This window comes from Cyrtonyx montezumae, unplaced genomic scaffold, assembly GCF_038088225.1.
Source record: "Cyrtonyx montezumae isolate F1298 unplaced genomic scaffold, pur_monq_1.0 scaffold_8, whole genome shotgun sequence".
Lineage (NCBI taxonomy): Eukaryota > Metazoa > Chordata > Aves > Galliformes > Odontophoridae > Cyrtonyx > Cyrtonyx montezumae.
In genome coordinates this window covers 4,013,987-4,041,122 of record NW_027072089.1, presented here as the reverse complement: position 1 = coordinate 4,041,122, position 27,136 = coordinate 4,013,987, and the positions used below count along the sequence as shown (strand labels likewise).

The window sequence follows — 27,136 nt, the reverse complement described above, 5'->3', positions numbered from 1 at the left end:
CTGCCAGCAGTTGGACTGAGATCCACCAACTCATTCCACACGGCTCCCCAAACAGACACTCTTCCTTTTCTTAGAAGCACAGATGCCTATATATATTTAAATCACTGCTCTAGTCAGGGGTTGTACTCGCTGTAATTTTGAAACCAGGGGGAGGGGAAAGGCACTGAAGATTCCAATATGTAATTTTCTCTTTTTTGGCTTATTAGATTATACTCCTGTTTAAGAACTAACTGTTCTTTTACTTGGTGTCCTTTTGGCAACCATCTCTACCTAGCAATACGTGGGTGTGTGCACTCCCCCAAGTTCACTTGTACTTGCATAGCAAGTTCAAATGAAATACAGCTCAAAAATTGTACTCTCGCAGTCCAGGATCACGAGTATTTGGAGCAATTAATCATTAAAATAAAGAAAAGGCAATGACTGGCACTGTAGAGGAAGAGAAAAATACGCTAACTCGGAGCACTATTGAAACACGCTCAAAATATACAATCCAGAGAGGAAGCAGCACGCCTGCCTCAGCTTTACAATGACAGCAGAGAACGTTACGACAGCTTGGAGTTGTGCTGCACTCAGTCAGAATTCTTCTTCAGGGCAAAGCAGCCAAGAGATTGGTTTTGGTGGTTTCTTTCTTCCCACAGAAATTTTGCATTTTTCGGTCTCACACATAATAGCAAGAACATCTAGTCCTCCCCAGATGTGGCTGAACTGAGAGAAAAGCTCGAAGAAAGTTTAAATGGCCATATGCTTGCCTTTCAATCTGAAAAAATAAGCATCAGGGTATGTGTCACAGCAGCTTCCCTCCTTGGACGTCCATTCCCAAGTCAGCCAAACCTGAAAGGAATCCATAAATCCAGCTGAGGTCATAAAGCAATATTTAGGCTTGGAAAACTGGGATTGCAGATTATTGATTGATGATCTGGCATCAGCACCATGAACCTTAGGTTTAGCATTTCTACCCCTACAATGCCCAATCCTGCTGAGGCAGGGCTTTCCACAGCCAAATGCTTCCACAGATCAGAATAGTGGGAACAGTTTAACAGCTATCTCACTTGTGCTTTAACTCCGAAGTTCGCTGAAGAGTGTCAGTAGCCATACAAGAAAGCTGGGCTACTAATGAAGCTGATGCACACAAAACCTATAGTTTCAGGCAACACTGTACTGCGTGAACTTCTTGTTTTGAATTGGACTACCTTACAGTGTTAGCTGTGTAGTGCAAATAGCCTGCAAGTAGTTATGGTAGTGTTTATATCTGGAGGCTTAAAAAATCAGATCTGTACCTTCATACTCTCAGAATGGATAATGTGTCCTTCATCCAGATCCCCACAACCAAGCAAGGCATAAAGAAATCCCTCAGCCAAGTTCACTTCCAACTGGCACACTAGGGCAGGTGAATCAAGTTGTAATTGCTCTAAATGGCACACAAGATGTGATGCTCTGTACCTGCAGGCTACCAAATTCAGGTGGGACAACCTCACCTATCTTGAAAAAAATATCAAAGCAAATTAATGTCAATAATGCCCCCCTAAGCTGCACAATACTCCAGGAATTTCACCCTTGATTCTCTATTGTTTTGATTTTTTTCCCTTTCCTCCAATATCTTCAAGCTTTTCATTACCTCAAAGCCCTGCTCCATCCTTCCTGGCTCCCATTTCTCATCTCATCACCCACTTCCCCATCTGCAGTGCCATTTGTGCCAGTTGTGACTAGCATTTTTAGGTTTCTCCAAGAAGACCTCTCCAGGTATTGTTCTTCACAGCCTTTTCAATGGAAAAGTTGTCCCTGAACCAACCCATGAGGCTGATATTTTTCTTGGGATAAACCCTTCAGCTAGTAGTGATGGTGACAACTGAGAGCAAGTAGAAGAACACAGTTTTATACATTGATCTCTTGAGCGAAAAAAACCATGCAACTTACAATTTTCATGATTCCTTCCCCTTTCACCCTATCACTTGAAGGAAGCATTCATGTCTGGTTTCAAAGTGACAGAAATTTCACCAATACATTTATTTATTCCCAAGTTTTACAGATATTCCCCAAGCTTCTGTGAATGTCAATAGAAGTTTGTTTCTCTTCAGTCAGTGTGTAACAAGTGGACAGCAAAATCCTCCGTGGGAGGTTTGTGTGGTGGGTACCTGAGGAGGCAGATTCCAGAGGACTCAGAGTCACCAAGCATTCTGATAACTTTAAAGAAAATATCCTTTCTTTAAACTGTTTTTCACATCTTCCTCAATGACTTAGCACCCCAACCAACCTGCTTTCCAAACTCATATTTGGCAGGGAGGAGCTTACTTGGCTTGAAAAAACAGCCTCCTAAGTGCAAAAGCTACTTTTGAAAATGGAGCCCTAGTTCTATGATCTTTTTTTTTTCAAAATTACCCTGAATTTCATGCTGGTACAGAGCCCAGTGCATCAGGGCTTGAATCCAAGGACAAGACCAATCATCATGACTAGCTCTAAGTTTCAGTGAGTGGCAAATTAGAAGAAAACCAACATCAAATGCAACTGCAGATATAGTTATGCTATTGTCACTGCCAAGCGGTGAGGCACACATAACAACTCACCTTCTTGCTGGGTGGATCTTACAAGCTGTGCTGAGCACTGTACCAGCAGCTTCCCAGCTAGGAAGGCTAAAGCTAGCAGAGGTATAGCTGCAGTAAGGTTGTGATTTTGTAGCAGATGCATCCTGGCACCTTGAAAGTTTCAGAAGATAACACAGGCACAAAAAAAGAGGCAGCTAACTCTGGTTCCCCTACACAAATGGCCTCTGGTCTTTTTAGAAAAACCTTCAATGATGTGTTGGACCCAAATCCACTGCAACACTATATACCTGTTGTTGCCTGGAACTAGTCAGTGGTTCTTGTCACTTCAGTGGACCAAAGCAAGGCCACTGCTTCTTTCCATGCCAACAGTTCTGATGTGAAAAGAGGCATCACAGCTCATGCTCAGATCAAACAAGGGATGAGTTACAAAGAGGTGAGACAATGTATGCAGCTTGTTAGGAGCTGCTGCCTGCTCAGCCTTTACAGAACTCTACTACTAGTGTTGTTATCATGTCATGGCCACCAGCCAAACTGCAGCAGCAGGCCCATGACTCTATTTTCACACTGGGACTGACAAAGAACTGGCAGACAAAGCAACTCCATGTTCATCTTTTCAGTGCTGCCACCTGCCCATCAGGCTCTTGTGCACAGCATGGCCTCCAGACTCTTGGAAGAGATGAGCACAGCCTCATGACTATTGTAGACACGTGCTCTGTTATCTTTTAACAAAAGTATTTCATTCTCTGACCTCCAACCAGCTCTGAAAGAGGTAATACTGATCTCAAAATCCATGTACTGACTTTCAGTTGGATATGTAGAGTAGGTCCATGGTGGTGTATGTGCTACACTATTTTGCTCCTTGCAGACAGATATTTGGGATTAGTAAATGGACCTAGTCACCAACCCATTCTCCCTGCTCCCTGCCTCACTTCCTCACATCTGCTTTGCTCCAACAAAACAAGAAAGTGAAAATGTTCCTGATGATCTCAATGTCTAGCTCTGAGCTTGCTGGGTCTCTTCCTGGGGTGCTCCGAGGTAAATAAAGTTTGTACAGTGACACAAAGATTGGGGGATGCTTTGCAGCTGAATAAGGATTTCTGTTCAAGCGAAGGTTGGTCCTTCATTAGATCAGCCCACAAGTGAAATGGAAGTGTGGTGACATTAGTGAACACCCTACAAGAAGCAAAGAAAAGACTGCAGACCCACAAATGAGTCATGAAATCTATCTGTTCCAGTGTTCTAATTACATTGCTCATCTAAGAAAAGCCTCTTTTGGAGCCATTAGGTCAGAATCTGTTCTCCCCAGCTGTAAATCCCTCATAACTCAGCGAAGTCAATCGATTCATACTGGTGTAAGCAAAATCAAGCACTGTGCACTTGCACAGCCTTTGATCTTTGCATCATTAAAAAGACAGGAAACCCAGGCCCCAGGTCTCAGTCACAATGCAGGTACTCTGAGCAGCAAGACTGACATCCATCAAGCACTGCAGCTGTGAGGACTGTAGTAAGAAGAAAGGGCTGTTTTAAACTAAAAGAGGATAGGTTTAGATAAGATACAAGGAATAAATTGTTCACTTTGAGAGTTATGATGCACTGAAACAGGCTACCCAGAGAAGTTGTGGATGTCCCATTTCTGGAATTAGTAAAGGCTAGGTTAGATGGGGCTGTGGACCATCTGGTCTAGTGGAAGGTATCCCTGCTGACGGGTTGGAACTAGATGTCTTTTAAGGTCCCTTTGAACACAAACCATGCCATGATTTTATACACATATTTTCTGATATACAGAACTAAAACACTAAGACTGATAGAATCGTGAAATCATAGAATCGTTTGAGTTGGAAGGGACCTTTAAAGGCCATCCAGTACAACTCCCCTGCAAGAAACAGGGACACCAACAACTAGATCAGGTTGCTCAGAGCCCTGTCCAGCCTGACCTTGGATGTGTTCAGGGATGGGAAATCCACATCTCTGGGAACCTACTCCAGTGCTTCACTACCCTCACTATAAAATACTTTTTCCTTATATCTGATCTAAATCTTTCATCTTCTAGTTTGAAACCATTTCTCTTTGTCCTATCACTGCAGACCCTTCTAAAAAGTCTCTCCCCTTCTTTCTTATAGCTTCCCTTTAGATACTGAAAGGCTCCTTTCAGGTCTCCCAGGATTCTCTTCTCTAGGCTGAACAACCTCAGCTCTCTCAGCCTGTCCTTGTAGGAGAGGTGTTCCATCCCTTGGATCATTTTTGTGGCCCTTCTCTGTGCCTGCTCCAACAGGTCCATATCTCTCCTATCCCAGCCAAAGACACCTACCAGGGGAACCATTACAAAGGAGGGCAACATCAAGGATTCTGTGGCCGCCTGTTTGCCCACCTGATTTAGTAAATAGCCAATTGATCTGGCTTTCCCTGAGTTCATCAGAGAAAACAAGGCTGTAGCTCTGTCAAGCTGGTCATGAGAAAGTGAAGTACGTGTCTCCTGGAAGTCTGCATGATGATCAACAAAAGCAAATATTTCTGTTTCACAACATCAACTGAATGAGTGATTCCAAGCAACAGCGTACTTTGTCTTAATATGTGTTTTCAACTTCCCCTTCTTCTTCAAAGTCTTTGCCAATATGCTATGCAAGAAAACGTGCCAGTCACTCTGTGGTAAAAAGCTTTGCACTGTGAATGGAAGCAAAACTCACCTAAGACCACAATATGTTCCCTCTATTTCATATATAGGCAACCAAAGAATGGTCCCAGCTCATGAGGGCACGAATTCTTCCTTTCAGATCTAACAGCACTTCTACTGAGACAGTTGATGGCATGGTCCTCTGGCTGGGAAGTTTATCAGTCAACCACTTAGTCCATAGTCCTTTATCTTTCTTCTTGGATCAGAAGAAAAACTAAGTTCTCAAAAGAATAAGCAGCTTGGCTTGAACAAATTCAATAGGGAACTCTGCAAGAATAGCTTGAGTACTACTGACTGTGTTGGAAGATGTCAAGAGTGAAAGAAGATCATAAGACATAGACTGGAAAGCATAAGGACGTTCCTCTGTCTAGGATTTCCTACAAGCAGAAGTGCAGCTGAAGAATATAAAGCTTTTAGAATGCAGAAAGGTAAAAGACTCTCCCCTCTTCAATGTCCTGAAATAAATAGTTGTTCTTGCAAAGTCATTTTTTAAGTAAGTGGTGATGACTCAGGAAACAAGAGCTTTTGAGGAGTTGTTTCTAATAATATTGGAAAACCCATGAATATATATCCATTTTGTATATATATTTACACTTGTTTTGCTCAGTTAATGCTCTTTCAGAGGAGAAAGGGGAAAACCTCTTCTGTGATTAAACATCCATCTCTGTCAGACCTTCTGTCCAAGACCCTGCACTTAATACATCAGCTCTATGTTATGAAATGAGGTCCCTCGGGTTATACATTTTCAACAGCACTGAGATGTGCATAGTGTGATCAAGACAAAGACAGACATATCTATAAAGGCCACTATGGAGCTGTATCGATCGCGTTGGTTATATTTACTTTCTTAAGCCCTATTTGAGAATATTTGCTGTTCCTTTCAGGCTACTGCAACATTTTCCATTTGCTACATGAGGTAACATTGGTGCTGTATTGTGCATGTGTGAGTAGGAGGGGATGCTTCCTTTAAAATACAGACTCTCAAGATCAGATTCTGCACAGTCATCTCAGTTCAAAGCCAACAATTCCATTGAAGCAACCAGGTTCCACGGGATTTACAAAGAGCAACTGTGATCAGAATCTGTCCCAGTCTGTCAGGTTCCACCATTTTTGTCTGTTGGGAAAGACGTGGGTGATCTCTCCCACTCCTTGTTGATGGGAGGGGGTGGAAACACAATACCACATGGGAATAAAAAAGCAGCTTTGTGGTGAAGTGATATATGAACAGGAATTAGAGGGGTGGTGGGAAGGGAATGAATCAGCCAGTCCCAGTGAGGACAAAGAAAATTTTCAGACTCTGCATCTCACCCACTCAGCCACAGCACCTTTTCTTTGTCCTTGTGATATATCATCTCTTCCTCTCATAAACACATACTACTGCAGTATCAAGAAAACTTAGAAAAATGACACCACCAGTAACAGATCAACTGATTCTGCACTCAGCCAGGGATGTCCATGCACGCATGCTAAGTCGGACTCAGGCCTCCAGAATCGTTCATGTGGTGATGAAGCCTGGGACAATACTGAAGTCCAAAATTATGAATCCAGTTAAAGTCTGGGCATCTCCACTTCCAGATTTAGAGAAGAATTCACCTAAACCATGGAACATGAGGAACTACATGGTCACGACTCCGGATTATTTCAAGAGTAGCACATATCCATCTTACTGTTACAGTGTAAGCACCCAGACATGAAGCTCACTGAGAAGAAAGTGAGTTGTGTAATACAACAACAACAACAACAACAACAACAACAACAATAATAATAATAATAATAGTAATGAAGAGGCTTGTACATAGGCTTAGGAAGGCTGTTTTGGGGAAAAAAAAAGAAAAAAAAGAAAATTTAGGCTTAAAATCAGTGTAGTAAATTATCTGTTCTCCCCTTGGTACAGGCAAGTAATTCCTCTCACTTTAATGGACAATTTTATGGCTGCTAATAACATTTGTGGCTAAGATAATGACAAGGATAATCAAATCCCATGCTTGAGGGCATAAACTGATTGCTGCAGGGGTTAGCAACGAAATCACCAACACCATATATTGCACGGGTGTATTATGGGATAAGAGTTCTTTCCTCCAATGTAGAAACGCATCAATGTCTGCCAAGATAACAGATTGGATGATTGTCTGTGTTCTGGAAATTGCTGGTTTGTATGCATGAAATTTAGGGAAATAGGAGAAACCTCTTTGTTTCAACATGATAGAATTTGTAACCCAAAAAGCAAAATGAGCAGGAGCTGCAAGATACATATTGATGTACGTTCTAGAAGAAAAATTCTTTTAAAGGCAAGTTCAGTCTTACCTGCAACAAATATCGCTGCTACATAGGAAATGTTACTGTGCATTTAGTATGGTACTCTACAACATCCATAGAGTATACAAGTCCAGAAGCCAAGGGCTAGGAGGATCCTCATTACACTACTTGAGCTCTTTAGGGAGATTCTTAGATCTCAGTCCATCACTGAGAGGTTATTCAAATCATTAGTTCATCCTGTATAGTAGATACCAACACCCCACTCAAAGGAACATATGGCTTGAAGAACCATGGTAACTTAGTTCACTCAGAAGTGAGGCAGGCTCAAGTATAACGAGCCCATGCCTGCTGGACAACTAACCTATTCAGACAAATGTACCATTGGCACTTTGGAGGCTTCCTGCAGATCGTATTACAGCTGTTTCCATTGCTGACAGAGCCTGCATCTGACATACTGCAGTGTAAACACTCCGGGTAAATATGTGGGAGAAACCTATCACTGCCCTCTTTACAACAACCTTTCACACATGTGAGGACTTACTATTCCCTTCCTTCATATACTTCTATTCCAGACTAAACAATATCTCTGTTCATTTCTGTACTCATTTCAGCTGAGATAAGTGTTAATAGCACACCAATGTTTTCGCTGTTGCTGAGTGACAAGTGCGTACTGAGGATCAGGTTGGGCCACTCAAAAGAAGAGCTATCACCTTTACGATGTGGCAGCAAGGTGTGAGGCAGAGACAGGACAGCTGGCCTGAATTTGGCCAAGGGTTATTCCATAGCACATGATGACATCATGCAGAAGGCTGTCAAGCTGTGGGAAATTGTCTGGGAGTGGGCCGCTGCTTAGAGAGTGCCCACTGGAAACTGGAGCTGCCATTTTCCTGGATGAACACCCCTTTTAACTCACATACACGTAGGATCGAGGTGGATTTTCTATCCTGCTTCTTCATATCCTCTCCATGGTCATGCATGTAAAACTACTTTTTGGAACATGGTGTGTGCTTACCATGTCCCATCTCTTGAGCAGAGGAACACTTACTTCTAATAGATAAGATACTGAACCATACAGGTGAGGAGTTGGGCATATCATCTTTGAATTACTGGAACTCCGGGGACAATCTCTCAACAGCTGAGACACAGGACTGTAGGAAGGAGAGATTTTCTTCATACTGTTGAAGTAGGCTAGACAGCTTATCCACAGTTGGCTTTCCTTGAACTTTCCAGGCTATTGCTGCCATTGTATTGCATACAATGATATTCAATGATATGCAATGATATATTGCACACAATATATACACTTCATAAAGATTTCCTCCACATGGGTTGTGAACACCTGTGGTCATCTGGACCTTGGGATAACTGCTCACTGTCCAAGTCATAGAATCATCATAGAATCACAGAATGGCCTGGGTTGAAAGGACCTCAAAGATCATCTCATTTCAAACTGTGGGCAGGGTCATCAACCATTAGACCAGGCTGCCAGAGTCATATCCAGTCTTGCCTTGAATGCCTCCAGGGATGGGACATCCACAACCTCTCTGGGCAACCTGTTCCAGTGCATTACCACCCTCTGAGTGAAGAACTTCCTCATAACATCTAACTTATCTCCCCTGTCTTAGTTTAAAACCATTCCCCCTTGTCCTATCACTATCAACCCACGTAAACACTTGATCCCCCACCTGTTGCTAAGCTCCCTCCACAACAAGGTCTCCCTGGAGCCTTCTCTTCTCCAAGCTAAACAAGCCTAGTTCCCTCTACCTTTCCTCATATGAGAGGTATTCCAACCCTCTCAGTTTAGTGGCCCTCCTCTGAACCCATTCCAAGAGCTCTGTGTCCTTCTTGTGCTGAGGGCCCCAGGCCTGGATGCAATACTCCAGACGAGGCTTCACAAGAGATGAGTAGAGGGGGGAAGTCAATATTATACATCACCTCGACCATGTTAGGTGCCAAACAGGGCTGCTGTGGTTTAACCTGGCAGGGAGCTCAGTACCACACAGCCTTCTGCTCACTGCTCCCCAAGTGGGATGAATGAGAGAACTGGAAACAACATAGAAATCATGGAGGTACAATGAAGTTTGTTTCTTGGTCCAGGGCCAGGCTGGGCAGCTCAGTGGGAAGAGCCACCACCATTATGGCATGGCAGTAATGGTGGGGCAAAGCCAGGACAGCTAGCCTGAATTATGCAAGGGATTATTCCATATCATGTGACGTTATGAGGACATTATAAAGCTGTGCAATGGTAGCCACAGGTGGGACACTGCTCAGGGATTGGCAGGGCATCAGTCAGCAGGTGGTGAGACAGTGTTTTTAGCAACACGTCCATCAGAGAGCAGTTGTATTGTTAGCTGGGCATCGATCAGCAGGTGATGAGTAATTGAAATGCAGTTATAGAGATGAAAAGAGATACGAAGACATATTATATATAGCTTACATCACATTTTTGTTTCTATTTCCCCTTTTCTGTCTTAGTAAATAGTTTTTATCTCTTCCTACAAGTTCTATTTTGTTTCCAATTCTCTCTCTCATCCCACTGGGGAAGGGTGGTGGAAGTGAGCAAATGGCTGTGTGGTGCTTAGCTGCCTGCTGGGTTAAACCACAACAACTTCATATGAAAGCGAGGTCATTTTATCTTAGCATTTTGCTTCCCTTTCTGACACTTTGATTTTTCTGTTCCTTTCTCAAAAAACCGTGCACCCTAAACTGGCCTCAATTTTCAAGCTGAAGCCTTATGAATACCAAGAAAACAGAAGAACTGCTTTCTGTGATTCACATCTGTATGGGAACTGTTGAATCACGGCCTGAACTACTGATTGGTCACCTGAGGCGAGCACCGAGTCAGCCACAGGGCCACAGGTGAAGGTAATGTACCTGTGTGATTGGAAGGGGTGGAGCCTGGCTCCACCTCTCCCAAACCCCATTTAAGGGCTGACTACCACCAGGGAAAGATCTCTTCTTGGAGATCCCTCCTGTGTGAAGTCTATGGCAAGCCTCTATCATCCTAAAGGAAAGTTATCCTCTTTGATAGCTATCTGTGTACCAAGTATATAGGCCTACTAAAATATACCATCTTCCGTACTATTTTCATTGAGTACCATCCTTGAGGATTATTTACCCTACAACATCCAACGCTTGCCCATTTTGAACATCTCATGCCACAAACCCCTATTTAGACTGCAATCCACCTCATTACCATGTTTTGGTTGCAGTACTTGAATTTAGCCAGTTCACATCATTTTTCTTTGGATGTATTTGATTTTTCCTTCTGCACTGTAGTACTTTGCACTTGTAAGTACTCTGCACTTGTTTTTACTCAATTTCACCAAATGGATTTCAGACCATTTCTCCAATTTATCAAAATAATTCTATATTCTGCTTTTGTCCACCAAAGTGCTAGTGACCTCCCCTTACCATTAATAACGTGCTCTCTCTGTTCTACCAGTCAAGCCATTGATGAGAAACTTGAACGGTACCAACCAACAAGACAAAACCTTGTAAGACCTCTGTATATGTTATGGCCATACAGTCTAACAGAAACTATGATGAAGATTTTAGCTTTTTATTATTATTATTCCTATTGTGAAATTACCCAGTTGAAGGTTTAGCAAAGGCCAACCCAGTTTATATCTTCTGCTGCGTTTACATACACCTGCAGAGAGTATTCTGTTGTCACAGATGAGATAAATGCAGAGCAACCTCTAGCTTACAGTGTGCGTGCTTTCAGACCTTGCACCCTCCTGTACTAACTTAATCCAGCCTATGTTTTTCACAGAACTACAGAATTATAGGGGTTGGAAGGGACCTCTAGAGATCGAGTCCAACACCCCTGCCAAAGCAGATTCCCTACACCAGGTGTAGGGAGCTCTTTTCTACAAAGCTTATGTAATAAAAACAATTACAAACTATATGTAATAAAAATCAAGAAATACCACTCCCTCAATATCAATTAAGCCAGCTATTCCACTAAAAATAAATAAACAGAAACAAAAAACAACTAGAGCAGTCTGACCTGACTTACTCAAGAAAAATCTATGTTAGTTTCAGCTTGTCCCCTTGTTATCCCCTGGGTACTTTCACACTGATTGTTTAACAGCTTGGTCAAATATACTTCTGAGTATCAAATTTAGGCTGATTGAGCATTAACTCCCCATGTTTTCTCCTGTTGCTTTTTTAGAGATAGGCAGCGTGTTTGCTTTTCCCTACAACAGCCACTGGTAGAGCCGTTCAAACAGTAGCCATAAAAAAACTGGTGACACTGCTGACAGTGAGCAGTTGCTGCTAAGAGAAGAGTTTGATTCTTATCTAGATATTCAGCTGGAGACAAAATGGTAGGATGCACTAATAATCCCTCAGGGAAGCAGGAACCTTCAGCAAAAAAGGACATGACAAACTTACATAGATACCAAGCAAGATCCAAGACAAACTTCAAACAGCCTGCGTGTGTACAGAACCATAGAAAATAAGGCAGGAGGAGATGAGTCCATAACTTGCCGCGAGCTAGGACAGGATGCACAGGTCATTCCTGACAGATGCTCGTCTATCCTGTTCTTCAAGGCTTAGCAAAGAGCACACCCTCCCCAGGCAGTATAGCTGCATTTAACTGGTATCATGACTAAAAAGATCTTTCCTCTGTGGCTACTGTAACTCTTCTTTGCTGCTGTTTAACAGTTTCTCTTATTCACTGTATCAAACTCAAGCTCTTCAGGAACAAATTGTGTCTTTAGTTGGACATTAAAAAGCTCCCCAGGCAGGATTTTTTCCAAAGAGATGACAGAGATATGTTTAAACTGCTCAGCACCCTACCTGCAAGTTAGGCTTCTATTAGTCATCCAAATCAGGACCACAAATGTTCAAGTGCCAGCAACTTTCTTTGTGATACTTACTGCTAAATACTCAAAACTAAGCTTGCATCTGATCCTTCTACCCCTTCAGCATCACCAACCACCCTTTGCTATACCTTACCTTGAGAAAAGAAAAAACAGTTGTAGTACATGAAAAAATCCACTCTATAAAATATTAATATTCCCCACCTTTGGAAGCCACAATACGGAAGTAAACCACCCAAGATTAATCAGTTATCACCAAATAAATACCAAAGTGCCAGCAGCTGGCCTACCCACATTGTAAGGGTACTGATAACAAACTTCATACAGCAAAAGAAAGCTGTGAAGGAAGACTGAGAGGCTTTATGGAAAATTATCTCTGGTGCCAGCCCAGCAAGTTAAACCAGCACTGAATGCAACCCATAAAGATTAAGCTATCACAAGGACAGGAGTGGTACAAAGGGTTCTAAATGAAAATATAATTGGTGGTGGTATTTGGGAAGAAAACAAAAACGGAGCCATTCTGGAACCTATCAAGTGCTTCTCAAGCATTAAAACAAACCTCTTGGATGTGCAGTACATTCACAAACTGGCTTGTAACACGCTAATTTGTTTCTGTTGGCCTACATGAGTAGGTATCAGCTTTTGTTGCTCGCTCTGACTGGCAGAGTGCACTCATTAAGGCAAACACATTGCTCCTAAAGCCCTAATTGTTTTGAAAAGTGCCCTTTAAATAACAGGCTTTTTACTACTAGGCAGGATGTGTTTTAAGAGCAAATCATGAGCTTAAGCCTTTGCTGCCAAAAGACTGAATGCTCATTTGTTTGTCAGGCAAAAATACCAAAAAATAATGTAAAATCTGACATAGCATCAGCACAGACCAAATAGCTATTACATCCATCCTCTTCTTGAGATTCATTGACACATCAAACAGTGAAGGAAGACTGAAACTTCGAGTAAGCATTGGAGGAGTATATCCTCTCAATGGGAAAACAAAAGAAAAGGTGGTAGAAGAAATAAAATACCCCATCTCCACCCAAACATCTCCATTACGACTTAATGGTAATATATGTTGGATACTGATGACAGTGCCAATTGCCTGGGAAGTAGATCTCTTTTATTTCTATCTTCCTTCAGTATGTCAAGAATATCCCTAAATTAAGAGTCTACAAACATTTCCTTGCAGCTAATCTCGTGCACTATACAATTAGAGAGAGCTGCTGTAGGTTTCATTCATCAGCCTGTGTCCTAAAGCTCTCTGTGAAATTTTCCTGTCAGAGACATCTCACAGTTAGCAAATGGAGCAATCCCCTTCTGCGACGGGAGAGCAAGTAGACAATCAACTTCCCATCAGATACCTTTTAACCTCAATATTTGCCTGCTTCTCTCTAAAGCTCTTCTTGCTGGTGCAGGTAGTTGGAAGACTATACAGACTATTCCCTCCTAAACATCCTAACAAGTGAAAAATAGATCTGTCCTTAATAGAGATATGTCTGTCACTGATATGCCCAGATCCTCTCAATACTGCAAACAGTTTAAAAAGGATACTAAACTCTTTAACAAACTGGCTACCATAAATATCCCTTGTAGCAACTGTCAATACAATAAGAAATGGCCAGTTAACTCCTAAACAAAATAATAATGATAATGATAAGAAATTAGAAGATTTTTCCCCTGAAAGGAAAGTGAGGATTACATTTCCAAAAAGAAACAAAAAATGTCTCATTGGATCATAAGAGACTGTCAACCGTCAGGTTGTAATGAAAGAAAGCAAAATTAAATTAAAAAAAAAAAAAAAGAAAAACACACAACCAAAACAGATAAAAAGAATAAAACTCCATCAACATTTTTCCTCCTTACTGCTGTAAATTAAGGTATTCAGTAAGTATATACATGAGCCTTCCACTTTCGAAAGGTAAAAATCAGTATAAATGTCAAATTCAACAATTTGAATGTCAGATTTCACAAAAAATCATAAAAATTTCAAAAAAAATCACTAATTCTGCTTACTTTATTATTAAAGAAAAAATCTGAATATTTTTGTTAAAAATATTTTTGGGGAGTTGATTTGCTACAGAATATAACTCCTTGCACTGTAGAAATCACGTCAAATAATGGCCTAATCCAATTGTACTGTGTGTGAGACAAAAGTCTCCTAGTCATTTACAGTACTGACTTTGGATCATGTTTTAATTTGTTTGTTTGTTTTCACCAGAATTCCCTAACCCACAGACTGTCAACATCAATATTAGTTGTAGCTAGTCAAGTCGCAGAGACCTAGGAGAATACAGGTAACCTGTGGCAAGGCTCCATACTTCCTAGTTTAGAGTCACTGTATCTCATGTTCTGTGTCCAGAAAAGGCAATGAAGGCAGTGAGGCACTGGTACAGGTTGCCCAGAGATGTGGTTGATGCCCCATCCCTGAAGACTGTCAAGGTAAGGCTGTGCAACCTGATGTATCTGTGCATGTCCCTGTTCACTGCAGGGGAGTTGGACTAGGTGAGCTTTAAAGGTCCCTTCCAACTCTAAGGATTCTATGATTCAATGAATGATTTTAAATTAATTACCATTAAACCAATGTACATGTGTGATACTTCTAAAATAGTCCATGGCTTCATTCATAAACTTCCACAAAAAAAAAAGAGATGAACGTGCCTGCTACATACAGAAAACATTTGCTCTAAGTTCACAGTAAGCTGTACTTCAACTTAGAAGCACCAAGGTCTCTTACAGATTAGTTCTGCATCATCAGCAACTGTCCTTGCTAGCATCTGTTACAAGAGATATTTCATGTAGCAATTATCCAAACCCATTCAAGGATTCTATGGAAAATCCACTGGAACCAGGTAACAAAAAACCCTAAAAGGTCTTTGAAAAACAGCCAGAGTTGTAAATGCTCCTTGACATAAGAAAGCTCTAGGTTCTGATGTTATTGCATGTCTGAAGACCTAAGCTACAGGAGTTTGCTAATATCACCTGGAATTCATTATGGATCCGTGCCTTTTGTTCCTCTCAACTGTTTAATCTGGTTATAAACTAATGCCACATGGTCTGAAAGACAGAGAAGTGAGCTGCTAGGCAATTAGAAATAGTTCCCAACCTGAATCTTCAGAAAGTCATTTTATCTTCTTGTCTCTAAATTGAGGATAATTCTTACAGAGGTGTTTTGAAGATGAATCACCTAATGTCAGAATAGCATTCTGAATATAAAGTGCTGTGTAACTCCAGTTCGGTGCCATGAGCATCATTTTCAGCATTCATGAAGGAATATGCTCCAGCACTGAAGGAACTACTCACCTCAGCTCATACTGCCTGCAAAAGAAGATGACAGCACTCTGGCTCCTGCTTAAGCCAGACCAATAGGGTTGGTCCCAAAACACGTTGTCCAAACTGAAAGCTCTCCATTAATCAATTTTCCTTTAATTCAAGTCTCATAGTACTGCTGCTGTTGCCAGAGAAAGCAAAGGAGTTCCACTTACTAGTGGAAACAAGCCAATAGCTAACAGATAAACATCATCCTATACTCTTAGTCTAGAACGTCTCCTCTCCCTTCCAGTTATGCCCCAAACATTTCTGCTTGCTATCCTGTAACAGGGGTATCACTTTTTTTTCCCAGCTAATTACTACCCCAAAAGACTCACTGACGCCTCTAACTTACCACCTTATCAGTGGGCAAACAGACATTTCTATGGTGACACCTGCAAATGCATACAAATTATTTCACTGCACAGAAAATTAACGAATAAGAAAAGACCACAGGGTGGTAAAAACAGAAAATATCTTCGGTTTTCTTTCTCAAGAAAAAAACAAGCAGTGTAAGAACTATTAAGAGTTTGAGACACGGCAAAAGAAAACTGCCGAACATAAGGCTGATAAAGACTCCAAGAGGTCAGTCGTCCATCTTCTCCCCCAAAGGCAAAAGCAGCTGTAACTTAACCATTCATGACAGATGTTTGTCTAAACTCTGTTTAAATCCATCCAATGATGGAGATTCCACGGCCTCCTTAGGCAGTCTCCTCCGGCACACAACTACCCTAACAACTAGAAAGAGTGTGCTAGTGCCTGGTTTAAATCTCACTTGCTTCGCTTAAAGGAGTGAAGAATAGTTAAAACGAAAAGAAAGGGCACCAAATTAAAAAAGAATACAAAATGCCAGTTTCTCAAGATTGGGGATGCTAAGGAAATCTGCTGACACCATCACAAAGTAGAGTGACTAGAGGCTTCTCAATATTTCCCCATAGCTGTTTTCAGACTCTTACTGGATATTTGTCTAGTCAATAAGCCATAGAGCTGGAAGGTGCAGTTCACCATCAGTCTGAGCTTATCAGCAATTTTTAAAAAGCTTTTACTAATGTGCTTCTGTCAGGAATGTCAGGTATCATTGCAAAACCAGTTTTCAAGTACTCAAGAACTGTTTCTGTGAGCATGGGAGCAAAGGAGGTATACAACGTCCCTTCTGTCTTTGCAGAATATTATTAGGATATTATTTATTAATCCTCTTTGAGACAAAGTATGAAAAGATATTGCAGAATATCTTAGTTTTGCAGGAGAGCAAACTCTAGAAAATGTTCGTCTTCATGTGGCTCATAGAAGCTGATCTCCTCTTTGCCACAAGCAAATCTTACAAATTCTGATCATCCAGTATTCTCCACTGCAGCTTCAGATGGTGTAGATCAGAAAAGATTCATGACTTTAGCAGATCTACAAGCATTCACGTCACCACAAAATCTTACTCTCTACTTTCACCCAAGCTGATTAACAACAGTGGCTTTAACCTGCTCTGCCTTGATTGTTCAGGGTGTTTTTTATGTGTTTGTTTAATTTTGTTTTGATTTGATTTTTTAAATGAGCTGTGATCTTCAGATTTCTGGTAACTCACAAATGCAGCAGGTAACTGAAAAAAAAAACAAACATTAATTAATTTGTTCTCTGTCTTTCCATGCCTGTCTTGTTTTTTTCCTTTTTTTTCTTTATTTCCATATGAAATTGTCCATCTGACACTATTCTCAACTCAAAGCTTTTCATTGGACTGCATTTAAATATTACTGGCAATAAAAAAGTCAGAAGCAGACTCCAGTCATCAGAGACTGGCCCTACAGAAATACTGACAAAATAATTCACATATAAAAACACATCCTTTTCTAACTCAAATTAGAAAAATTGTGACATTATCATCTTGGTGAGTATTTTATCCCCATTTTACAAAAAGCTGAAGTGATGCAGAGAAAGGATGAGGAAAGAAAGCAACTATCCTGACATGGATTTAAGCATGTGCTTGCTTAGTTCATTAATGTAGGTTCAAATTGGCTGTCAGTCCACCATCTGCCAGAAGTAAGCCATCCCCTTCCCGAATCTTTAGCTATCAGTAGCCAAACTGCTGTCACCAGGTGGTTATTCCATTCATCATTACAGATGATGCACCACATTCTTCAAAACTATTCTCTTTGCTCACCAGGAACATTCAGCCTCTGTTCATAGCAGGTTTGAGACTAAAAACAAAGGCCTAAAAGCAAGAGAAAGAGGCTAATAATTCACTGCACACGCTGTTTCAATTTCGCTTTACTTACAGTAACTTCTCGGGAAAAAAATATATATAAAAATCCTCAATCTGTTTATTGCTACAGTTCATCTTAGGGTGACATAAACAGCTTTCAGTTCTTTATATTCTACGCAAGCCTCCAGAAATATTCACTGTTTACTAGAGCTCGGTGGTGTTAAATCAAGTATGACTATCACCCTTTAAGGCCTAAATCATAGAGTGATACTCGTACCAACAACACATTTTGACAGTGTCGACACCTTCTTACACGGAATCAGTTTAGCCGCTCCTATAAACCTACAGAAAGGGGCATTAAAACTTAGTAGAAATCCTTGGCACTACTTTCTAGATCCAAAAGTTGGTGTTTTCATTCACTGTACCCAGCCTCTTGATTAACTTGATGTTACAGTCCACAGCGCATCTCATAAAAGTTAAATAGCTTCATGGAGAACTGGCTTAAATCACTTTCTGTCAGCATTTTGACTGTGTGATTGCAAACAGATAGGAAATTCTAGCTAACTCTAAAGTGAGAACAGTCCTGAAGCAAACTCAGCAACTGGTGAGAGCCAAGAACAGCTTATTAGTTCATCTGATCACCTAAAAACTTTCCCAGAACAGAAACATGATCAAAACTTTGTGTATTTCTCTTCTGATAATGGATTTTAAGAGCAGAGGCATCAAATATTGTAGCACCTGCAGCTGTGTTAAAAAAATAGAAAAAAAAAGACAACAATGCGGCACCTTGGCAGTAGGAAAAAAATACTGTCGCAGGTGGAAGAAAAACCTGCTCCATTTATTTGATCAAGTCCCTCTTGTTTAGAATTCATAACAAGTGAGCAACAACCCCCCACCTCCCCTTAATAAAAAGCAAAACGCTGAAGATTTGAGGAAACGTGAGTTGCTCAAACCATCTCTGCCTCTCACAGGAGGCTTTCAGTTCTCTGTACTTCAGTACAAACAGGTCCTTCACGCAGGGCTCTCCGGGGAGGCAACACTCGGAGCCTTGTAGGCAGAGGATGCCCAGCAGGACGGCCAGACTCGGAGGCGCGGACGCTGCCGGAGCTGTCCTTTCAGCACCACGTCCCGCGGCGAACGCGGATCGCGGCTGGGTCGTGTTCCGCGGATAGCCAGAGTCGCCTTTGATTTAATTCAAGCCAAGCAGCTTAAACCAACACGGTAAAGAGATAACCGCACATGTTGCTAGCACGGCGATATAAGGAACATAATAAAGTTAGACATAAACTCGTATGCTATTATATGCATACTGCCAAACTGTGGTCCACTGATTCCTATCGCACTTCTCAGAAGGTAAGTTTGTATGGACAGATTTACTACTCTGGAATAGGCAACGATGCTTTTTACTGACTCTTTCAAAGATCAGTCTGAGACAGTTATTTAGGGGCACTTTACATGGGCACTTACAGACTGCAGCCTATTCTCTAATGCACACGCTGTATGTGCTTCCTGAAGGTTTCAGAGGGAGAAGGGAATGTATATGAGAGCGTACATATAGACTAAAAATAGGAACCATCACAAAGATTAAGACGAATATCTAAGGTAACTGTCCAACGCAGGAAACACAGAGAAGAATTTTCTTATTTTCCTGAGAACTGTAATACAGGAAGTTGTACTCTCCCCCTGTGAACCAAATTCTTTTAGGATACATTAAAAAAAAATAAAGAAACATCTTTCCATGCTAACTTTCACAGACAACTGATAGATATCACAACATTCCAAAACCACTTTAGTACTGGAGAGATACACAGAATAGAGAGACACTTGGCAAAATGAAGATAGTAACTACTAATAAACTTTTCAGAGACAGAACACATATCCTCCTGGAGCAGAGCTTCCCAAATGAACCATCATCAAACAATGTCTGCCTTTCTCCACCATTCTTTATTATCACTCTCCCTCCCAGTGGCTCCCCGTTGCTATACACATGTAAAACTTAAACAGTTCTGACATCCCGAAGTGCCTCTGCCTACAGAAATGTACACCATTCTCTGCACAATGATGTGCTCTGAGCTTTCTAAATTAATCTCACCTCTTTGCATGATAAAATGTCATGGACTTCCAAGCAAGTTGCACTTGTTTCCAGGTAAAATATGGTCAAAACAGAAAACTACTGTTAAAAAAGCCTCTTCTGCTGCTCACCAGCCAAGCTTAAGAACAGCAAGTACTGCAGCCACCACTCAAGAAAGAGTACAGGGCACTATGAGTATACAGGCATGTGTGTGGAAGCCTTGCTGCAATCCAGAAGGGCATGATAGTCCTGTATTCACTTAGTACAAATAAATAACAAGACACGAATCAAGAAAAAGAGTATCTGTAAGTCAAGGAGAGAGTTCTGATATTGTAATGAATAGGAGAAATCCAAGCCATCTGGTAATTAAAATATGTGCATTATATATATATATATTATCAGAAAAGGAGATTACTGTTTAAAATCTAATCTTCGTTAGGACAAACAGGCTTCATGCTGCCAGAGTTTTTCCAAGGAAAATTTTAATGCAACACGTACAGTACAATCAGGTGTAAATTCAAGTAAATGCATCTCGAAGTATGGTGGATGGCATATTCTGCTGAAAACTATCAGTATCTTCAGGTGGTAACATGGAAATTGGCCGTAACATGCCCTAAGTGGTAAATACAAAAGACTTAATCCTTCTGTATTAGTAAGGAAGCGAGTCTTTTGTGTCCTACTCTGTGTGCTATCAAACAGACACTGAGCAAGAGGGGTCTGTCAGAGCTCCCCAGATGTTAGAGGGGAGCGTCTCCAAGAAGGACGAGTCAACTGCCTCAGTAAATGCATCCTGAACGTACAACAAGAACACACCTGCTAATCATGCTGAAGCCAGAGTTGTAGCACAGTTCTACATGCACGCTGCAGTCTCCAGTTATCACGGTAGTTATTTATATGACAGGGAAGCAAACTTTATGCAGAATGCCTCATTTTATCTGAATGAAGCAGAGAAGTACAAAATGTACAGCCTGTGGCTGTGTCCACTCTACTGTCCTGGGAAATGGCATGCCAAGGAAAAGCTGGCAACGTGGATGTGACAGAGGGCATCGCTCTGCTGGGCAGTATGCCTGCAAAGAGGAAATGCACTCTGTGACCTGTTGACTCTCCAACTGCAAAGAAAACTTCAGGAACACATTTGGGAATGCCCACGAGAGGCCCAGCAATGGGAACAAAGCTGTGGGAACCCCTGCTGACAATAGCAAGACAAAGTTTGACAAAGTAGGGCTGCCCTTGGCCACCACTACGTCCAGAGGTCTCCCAGCTTAGTCAGTTCCCATGTCTTCATCATTTTTCAAACTCAACCACCTGCCTTATGCTTAAGATTTCTCTGCACCTCTTAAGTGAAGGTGCATGCACATTCCAGGAGGAGTATGATGACAGGGCCTGATTCTTCCTGCACGGAAATCCCAGAGAGCCTCATCCAGAGAATGTGATCCCCCTCACAAGAATGTCATCGCACCTCTTCCCTCCTCCTTTTCCTCACCACCCATGCCACAGCTTGGCAATAGCAACCAGGTAGACACCATCCCACCCAGGTGACATCCGGGCTCCATCATCACAGGAAGGGACACGGGACAAATCCGAGTCCAACAAGTTGCCCATGGAGAGCCATGAATTGCATAACACAGGAGGGAAGCCAAAAAACTCATCCAGCACTTAACCCGCTGCATGCCACAGCCCCCTGCCCCTCTTCCAATCTGGAAGAGCTTTCACCCCCTCCCCAGAATGAGACACTCACCAATGGTCGTGATGACCGTGATGGCAAAGTAGAAGGAACCGGCAAATTTCCACTGGACACCAGCCCGGTGTGGCTCGGACTGCATGATCACCAACTCCAGCTGCCGGTAGTCCTCGCTGGTGATGTTGTACTTTCCTTTGAGCCGGATCTCCTCGGCTTTGAGTTTCTCCTCCTCCCGCATCTCGTTGTCGGACTCCAGTGCATCAAAGACGGCAGCCCCGACCAGCAGGTAGGTGAACGTGCAGATGATGAGGGACAGGGTCCGCACGTTCTGCCTCTTCATGGCCGCCAGCAAGGGGCGAGTGAGGGGACCATGTCCCCCCCTGGCCGCCCGGGGATCCGACAGGCCGCAGCAGCCGCAGCAAGGGGGCAGCTGCCGGGGGGGCTGGCGGCTGCTCCGGGGCAGCTTGCGCTGCGGCGGCGGCCGCTCCCCGCCCGCCTGCTCGGGCTCCTGGGAAGAGGAGAGGCACAGGAGGCTGCTGGAGCGCCGGGACCAGGTGCCTTGGAGCCGGGAAACTCTGCGCAAGACCTGCCCAAACCAAGCTGTCCCAGTGCGCAGGGCCATCCAGGGCACCCCCGCTCCTCCCCAGCACCGAGGCCAGGGGCGGGGGGTCCCCGCCGAGCTCTCCGCCGGAGGGAAGGGAGCGCTGGGCGGCGGCCCCGGGCCGGAGTCCTGCGGCAGGCGGGTGGGTCCCCGCGCGAACTTAATGCGGGGAAGGGTCCCCCGCAGCCCGGGCGGGGCCGTCCCCGTCCCAAGTTTTCTTCTTCAGGCGGCGGCGCGGCGCGGCCGGGGGGGAACGGGCGGCGGCGGCAGCAGCAGCTCGCCCATCCGCGTGGAACCGCGCAGGGGACACGGAGAAGCGGCCGCCGTCGGGGACAGCCCGCGGGGCCCGGCCCGCCCCGGCCCGAAGGAGCGCCTGCTTGGGCAGGTCGGGACGGGCTGAGCTCTTTTATTCCTTGCGCCGCTGTGCGAGGCGGGCAGCGGGGAGCCGGCTTGCTGCAGGTGGCCGCGGAGAGAGCAACGGAGCGGCGTCCGGTGCGGAGAGGGCGGCGGCGGCGGCGGCGGCGGCGGCGGCGTTGGTGTCAGGCGGCGGGCGGGGAGTTGAGGGCAGCATCCCCGGGCGAACCGGGCCGAGCCGCCGCTCCGGAGGGAGGAAGGGGCGGCGGGACGGCGGCGTGGCCCTGGCGGCGGGCAGCCAGCGCCCAGAAGAAGCCGGGAGGAGCGGCGAGGAGCCGCCCCGGCCGCCGGGCGGGCGAAGGGAGGCGGGAGAGCGGCGAGAAGGCGGCCGGCAGCCGCGGAGCACCTGCCCCGGGCGGGCAGCGGCGGGGCGGGCGGAGCGGAAAAAGACGGAGCCTTCCCCCAGGGGGAGAGAGAGAGAGAGAGAGAGCGGCGTTGGGGAGGGGGGCTCAAAAAAGCTCACAAAGCCGGAGGAGGAAAAAAAAAACATATACAAAAAAAAAAAAAAAAAAAAAAAAAAAAGGAAAAGGGGGGGATGAAAAGGAAAAGAAAAAAAAATAGGCTACTTTCACGGCTGCTCTCGGGGCTGGGGCTGCTTTATTTCGGATGATTTTAGAACAAAGCCGTTAAGAAAAAGAGCAACCGTCCTCCTCCTTTTCCTCCTCCTTCTCCCAAGCTCTTGACATCATCTCGGGGAAGATGAAGCCCGCGCCCCTCAGCCATCGCCTGCGCGTGTGTGTGAGCGTGTGTGTGTGTGTGCGCTCCGCCGCCGGCACACAGGAGGCGGGAGCTCGGCTCGGGCCGCCGCGGGGAGCGGCTTAACCCCCTCGGCTCCGTCCTGGCAGGGAGTGGCCGCGGGGCTCCCCAGCCGCGGTTCCTTCCCTCCTCCCCCGGGCTTGGCCACGCCTCGGCCGCCAAGCGGGGCCGGGCTGGGTGTGCGGCGCTCCGGCGGGGACGGATCGTGGTGGGAGCGGAGCAGCGCTAGACGTTGGAGCTCTATCTGTGAGCTCCTGAACGACACAACTCTACACTGCAGCCCCAAATGTGACAGCTCTGCAGCTCTACGCGTATAGCTGCGAATACGCTATATTCGCAGGCCTCAAACACTGCAGCCCCAAACAAAGCAGCCCCAAAAACCGCAGTTCTACACACGTCACCCCAAACATCACAGCTCCAAACACCACAACTCCACGCAGACAGCGCCAAACACTACTCCTGTTTGCGCTAAGCCCTGAACACTGCATCCTAACACCTGTAGCCCCAAACGTCACAACCCCAAGCAACACCACAGCCCCAGACACCATAGGTCTAGACACACGGCCCCAGGGAAAAAATACTCAGAGCCCTGAACGCCACAGCCCCAAATACCACACAACTCTGCATGCACAGCCTCAAACAGTGTAGCTCCAAAAACTACAGCCCCAAAGACCACAGACCCAAAGACCACAGCTCTTCACACACAACCCCAATCACCACAGCCCCAAACAAACACTACAGCTCTACATGGATGGTCCCAAACGCCATAGCCCCAAAAGCCACAGCTCTTCACACACAACCCCAGTCACCACAGCCCCAAACACCTCAGCTCTACATAGGCAGCCCCAAACACCACAGCCATGTACAGCCTCCAGCCAGGGCTCCTCCTGACAACCTGCTTATCTCTTCTGGGTACCAGTCCCCCACTTATCCATCAGCACTTTGTGCCACCACAGGAAGCCTAGGTCTTTGTTTATGCTTCAAGACAAGGCTGTCCTTCCTGATATCACCTTAACATGGTAACTGTAGGCCCTCTCCTGTTGCAGAGGTGTGTTTTGCAGTCTTAGGCAATGAAGGCTGACTTGTTCCTGACTTCTCTTGAGCCTCATTTTAGATTTTTCTCAAATCTGTGCACACCAGCGCTTGCAACTGTTGTCTTCCATCCTTAAAGTATGTCTCACTTCTGACTACGTGTTTCTTAAGGTCTTTGGACACCCTTCCTTTAGTATGCAGCATGAACCTCTTCAAAGTGGATCAAATCCACTCAGTTTGAGAGACTGAAGGCCTCTGAAAGAAGCACCTCAGGCTGAGCAGACAAAACAGGTCACAGAGACCTCCATGAACCTCTTGGACACAGCGAGGAGCAGGGATTTGTTTCATTAGTTCAGCAAACAGAATTTCACCCAGGGCAAAGTCTGGGATCATGTCACCTGAGCATTACTGAAATCATTATGAATGCCATGCAGAGCAGGAAGGGTTTCGCCTACTGATAGAAAGCTTGTAAATAACAGCAACAGAGAGAAGGAGAGAAAAGAAGGAGAAAGAGGAAATATGTGATTTTGATCAACCTCTTAAAAATAGAAGTCTGATTATCGTTGCCCATTTCTGATTCCCCAAGGGAGAGCAGGAGGAGAAGGATCTATAAATAGTGTGCAACACAGAGAATCCTATAGCAAAGTTGCTGGGAAAGATCAATAGCATGATTCAAGGAGGGCTCCAAATTACATCTCAGGGGAGGGAAGTGCTGAATGGAATTGATAAATGAGTTGCAAATGCTGTGTGTGTTGTGTGTATCTAATTAACAGAGGGTGACTAGGATCAATAGCAACGAAGGAGGTGGTCTAAAAATAGTGCTCAGGCAAGGACTGCAACCTGCAGGCAACAGCTCGGATGGAAATGTCCCCTGGAGTAATTAACCTTTAGCTGGAAAACGATGGCAAATGTGAGGTCGAAGGGGAGCCTGAGGGCAGCTGAGGGCTGAGATCTCCGTGGGGTTTTGGGTCACAGAATAGCATGACAGTCATGGAGAGTACAAGCACAACCATGGGTCTGCCACCTTCCTCCAACTGGGGTCAAGATGCTGATTGGTGTAGTGCTTAGTGGAGAAATATCCAAGCATTAGCATTTTGTTGTCGCTGCAGAGTCGGAAATTTTGTAGTTTTGTATGCTTGCACGTTTCAGTGTTGCTTAGAGATGAGTTACACTTGCAATGTACAGAAATTTATGATTTTCTTTTTGTTTTCTGACCTTTGTTATCTGAAATCCAGGAAGAAAACTCTCTAACTCCAATGTGGTGCTAGAAAGCAGCATTCCTTTATTCCTCAAGATAAGTACCAGGTGACTGGACAAGCAGGCACACCCTCCTGGAGTTCAGGTTCTACACTATCACTTATGGATTCCTTTTGCTAAACTAATATATTGGTTCTTAAACTAGTGTACTACTCTGTTGCTAAGCAAGCCAACCTATATCACTTTGTTGCGGAGAAAATATGCACCTACCTGAGGACTAGCACTCAGACTTTGCTCATTCAGACTCACCAGCAAAAAACTGCTTGAGCCGCAGCGCAAGTAGCATCGGAAATGTTCCTCAAACATTCTGTCTGCAGTGGAGCAGTCAGGCAAATTTCAGAGAGAAGGAGTGACACGGGACAGGATGATGGATGGCTCAGCTCACAGGCTGTACTGTGGTGCCAGGCAGAGCTGGCATCACCCAAGTGAGAGGCAGAGACACATACATCTTGGAACTGAAAGTTCAGTGTCAGCCTGAGTGCAGGACTGGGATACAGGGCTGTATGGCATGATTGAAAGAGGGAAACCACAGAGATGGAGAATGTAAGTGCCCTGAGTATTCACCAAAAGGAAGGCTAACTCAAAGTGTCAACACCCATCTTCTCTCACCTTAGTCCAACTTTAGGAAGAGTGGGCAGGTTGGAAGACAGCTCTGAGTTGCAGTGTTTGTGCTGGCTGCTGAGAACTGTGCTAACTCGGTGTTTCATAGAATTATTAAAGTTTGAAAAGACCGCTAAGGTCATCTAGTCCAACCGTCAACCCATTGTCAGCATGCCCACTAAACCAACTCCCTCGGTGCCACATCTATCCTTTTCTTGAACATCTCCAGATACAGTGACTCTACCACCTCCCTGGACAGCGTGTTCCAGTGCCTTGTCAAGGATAAGTGGGTTCATATACTCTGTCGAGAAGAAACTAATGCAAGTTAGAAGTCTCCCACATTCCTCATAAGGATGTTACGGCCACTCACTTGTTTTACCTTGAGATTTCCCTGCAGCAAAGGCAGAGTAAGGAGAAATGCAAGAGAACAAGTATATGCGATTCTTTTTCACTTCCTCAAATACACCCAACTGTTTTGATTCAGAAGATTTTCTGAGCCTCGGTTAATTGCTGTATTTAGAGACCCATTATGGATCTTTCTTCCAAGCACTTGTCCCTTCTTTACCTGAATCTAACTAAAATTTCTTAATCCTCCGCATCCCCTGAGAAGGAGTATGACAGATCTGTTTTTCGGAGCAGAAAGAGCACTTGCACTTGTCTGCTCAAACCAGACTTCCTTCAGTGGTCCCCAGACCCTGTCCTGCAAGAGAGTGAACTCTACAGTTTCTCCATGCCAATTATGAGACTTTGAAATTCAAGCAAGGTAGCCCCAGTTTTAGCCACCGTGTCCATGCAAGGCTGTAATCATAGAATCATCAAGGTTAGAAAAATACACTAAGATCATTTAGTCCAACCATCAACCCCTCACCACCATGCCCACTAAACCATGTCCCTCAGTGCCACAACTACAGGTTCCTTGAAAACTTTCCAGGGATGG

The 27,136-nt window shown here is 44.2% G+C and overlaps 1 protein-coding gene across 1 annotated transcript in view; it reads right to left on the bottom strand.

Annotated features, from left to right (window-relative positions):
* KCNK9 (potassium two pore domain channel subfamily K member 9) overlaps nt 1–22,161 on the bottom strand; it is a 74,770-nt gene extending 52,609 nt beyond the window's left edge. Inside the window, exon 1 of the mRNA XM_065753642.1 lies at nt 21,597–22,161. Coding sequence (XP_065609714.1) covers nt 21,597–22,161 — 565 coding nt within the window. The remainder of the gene's footprint in view (nt 1–21,596) is intronic.
* Between the last annotated feature and the right edge of the window lie 4,975 nt (nt 22,162–27,136).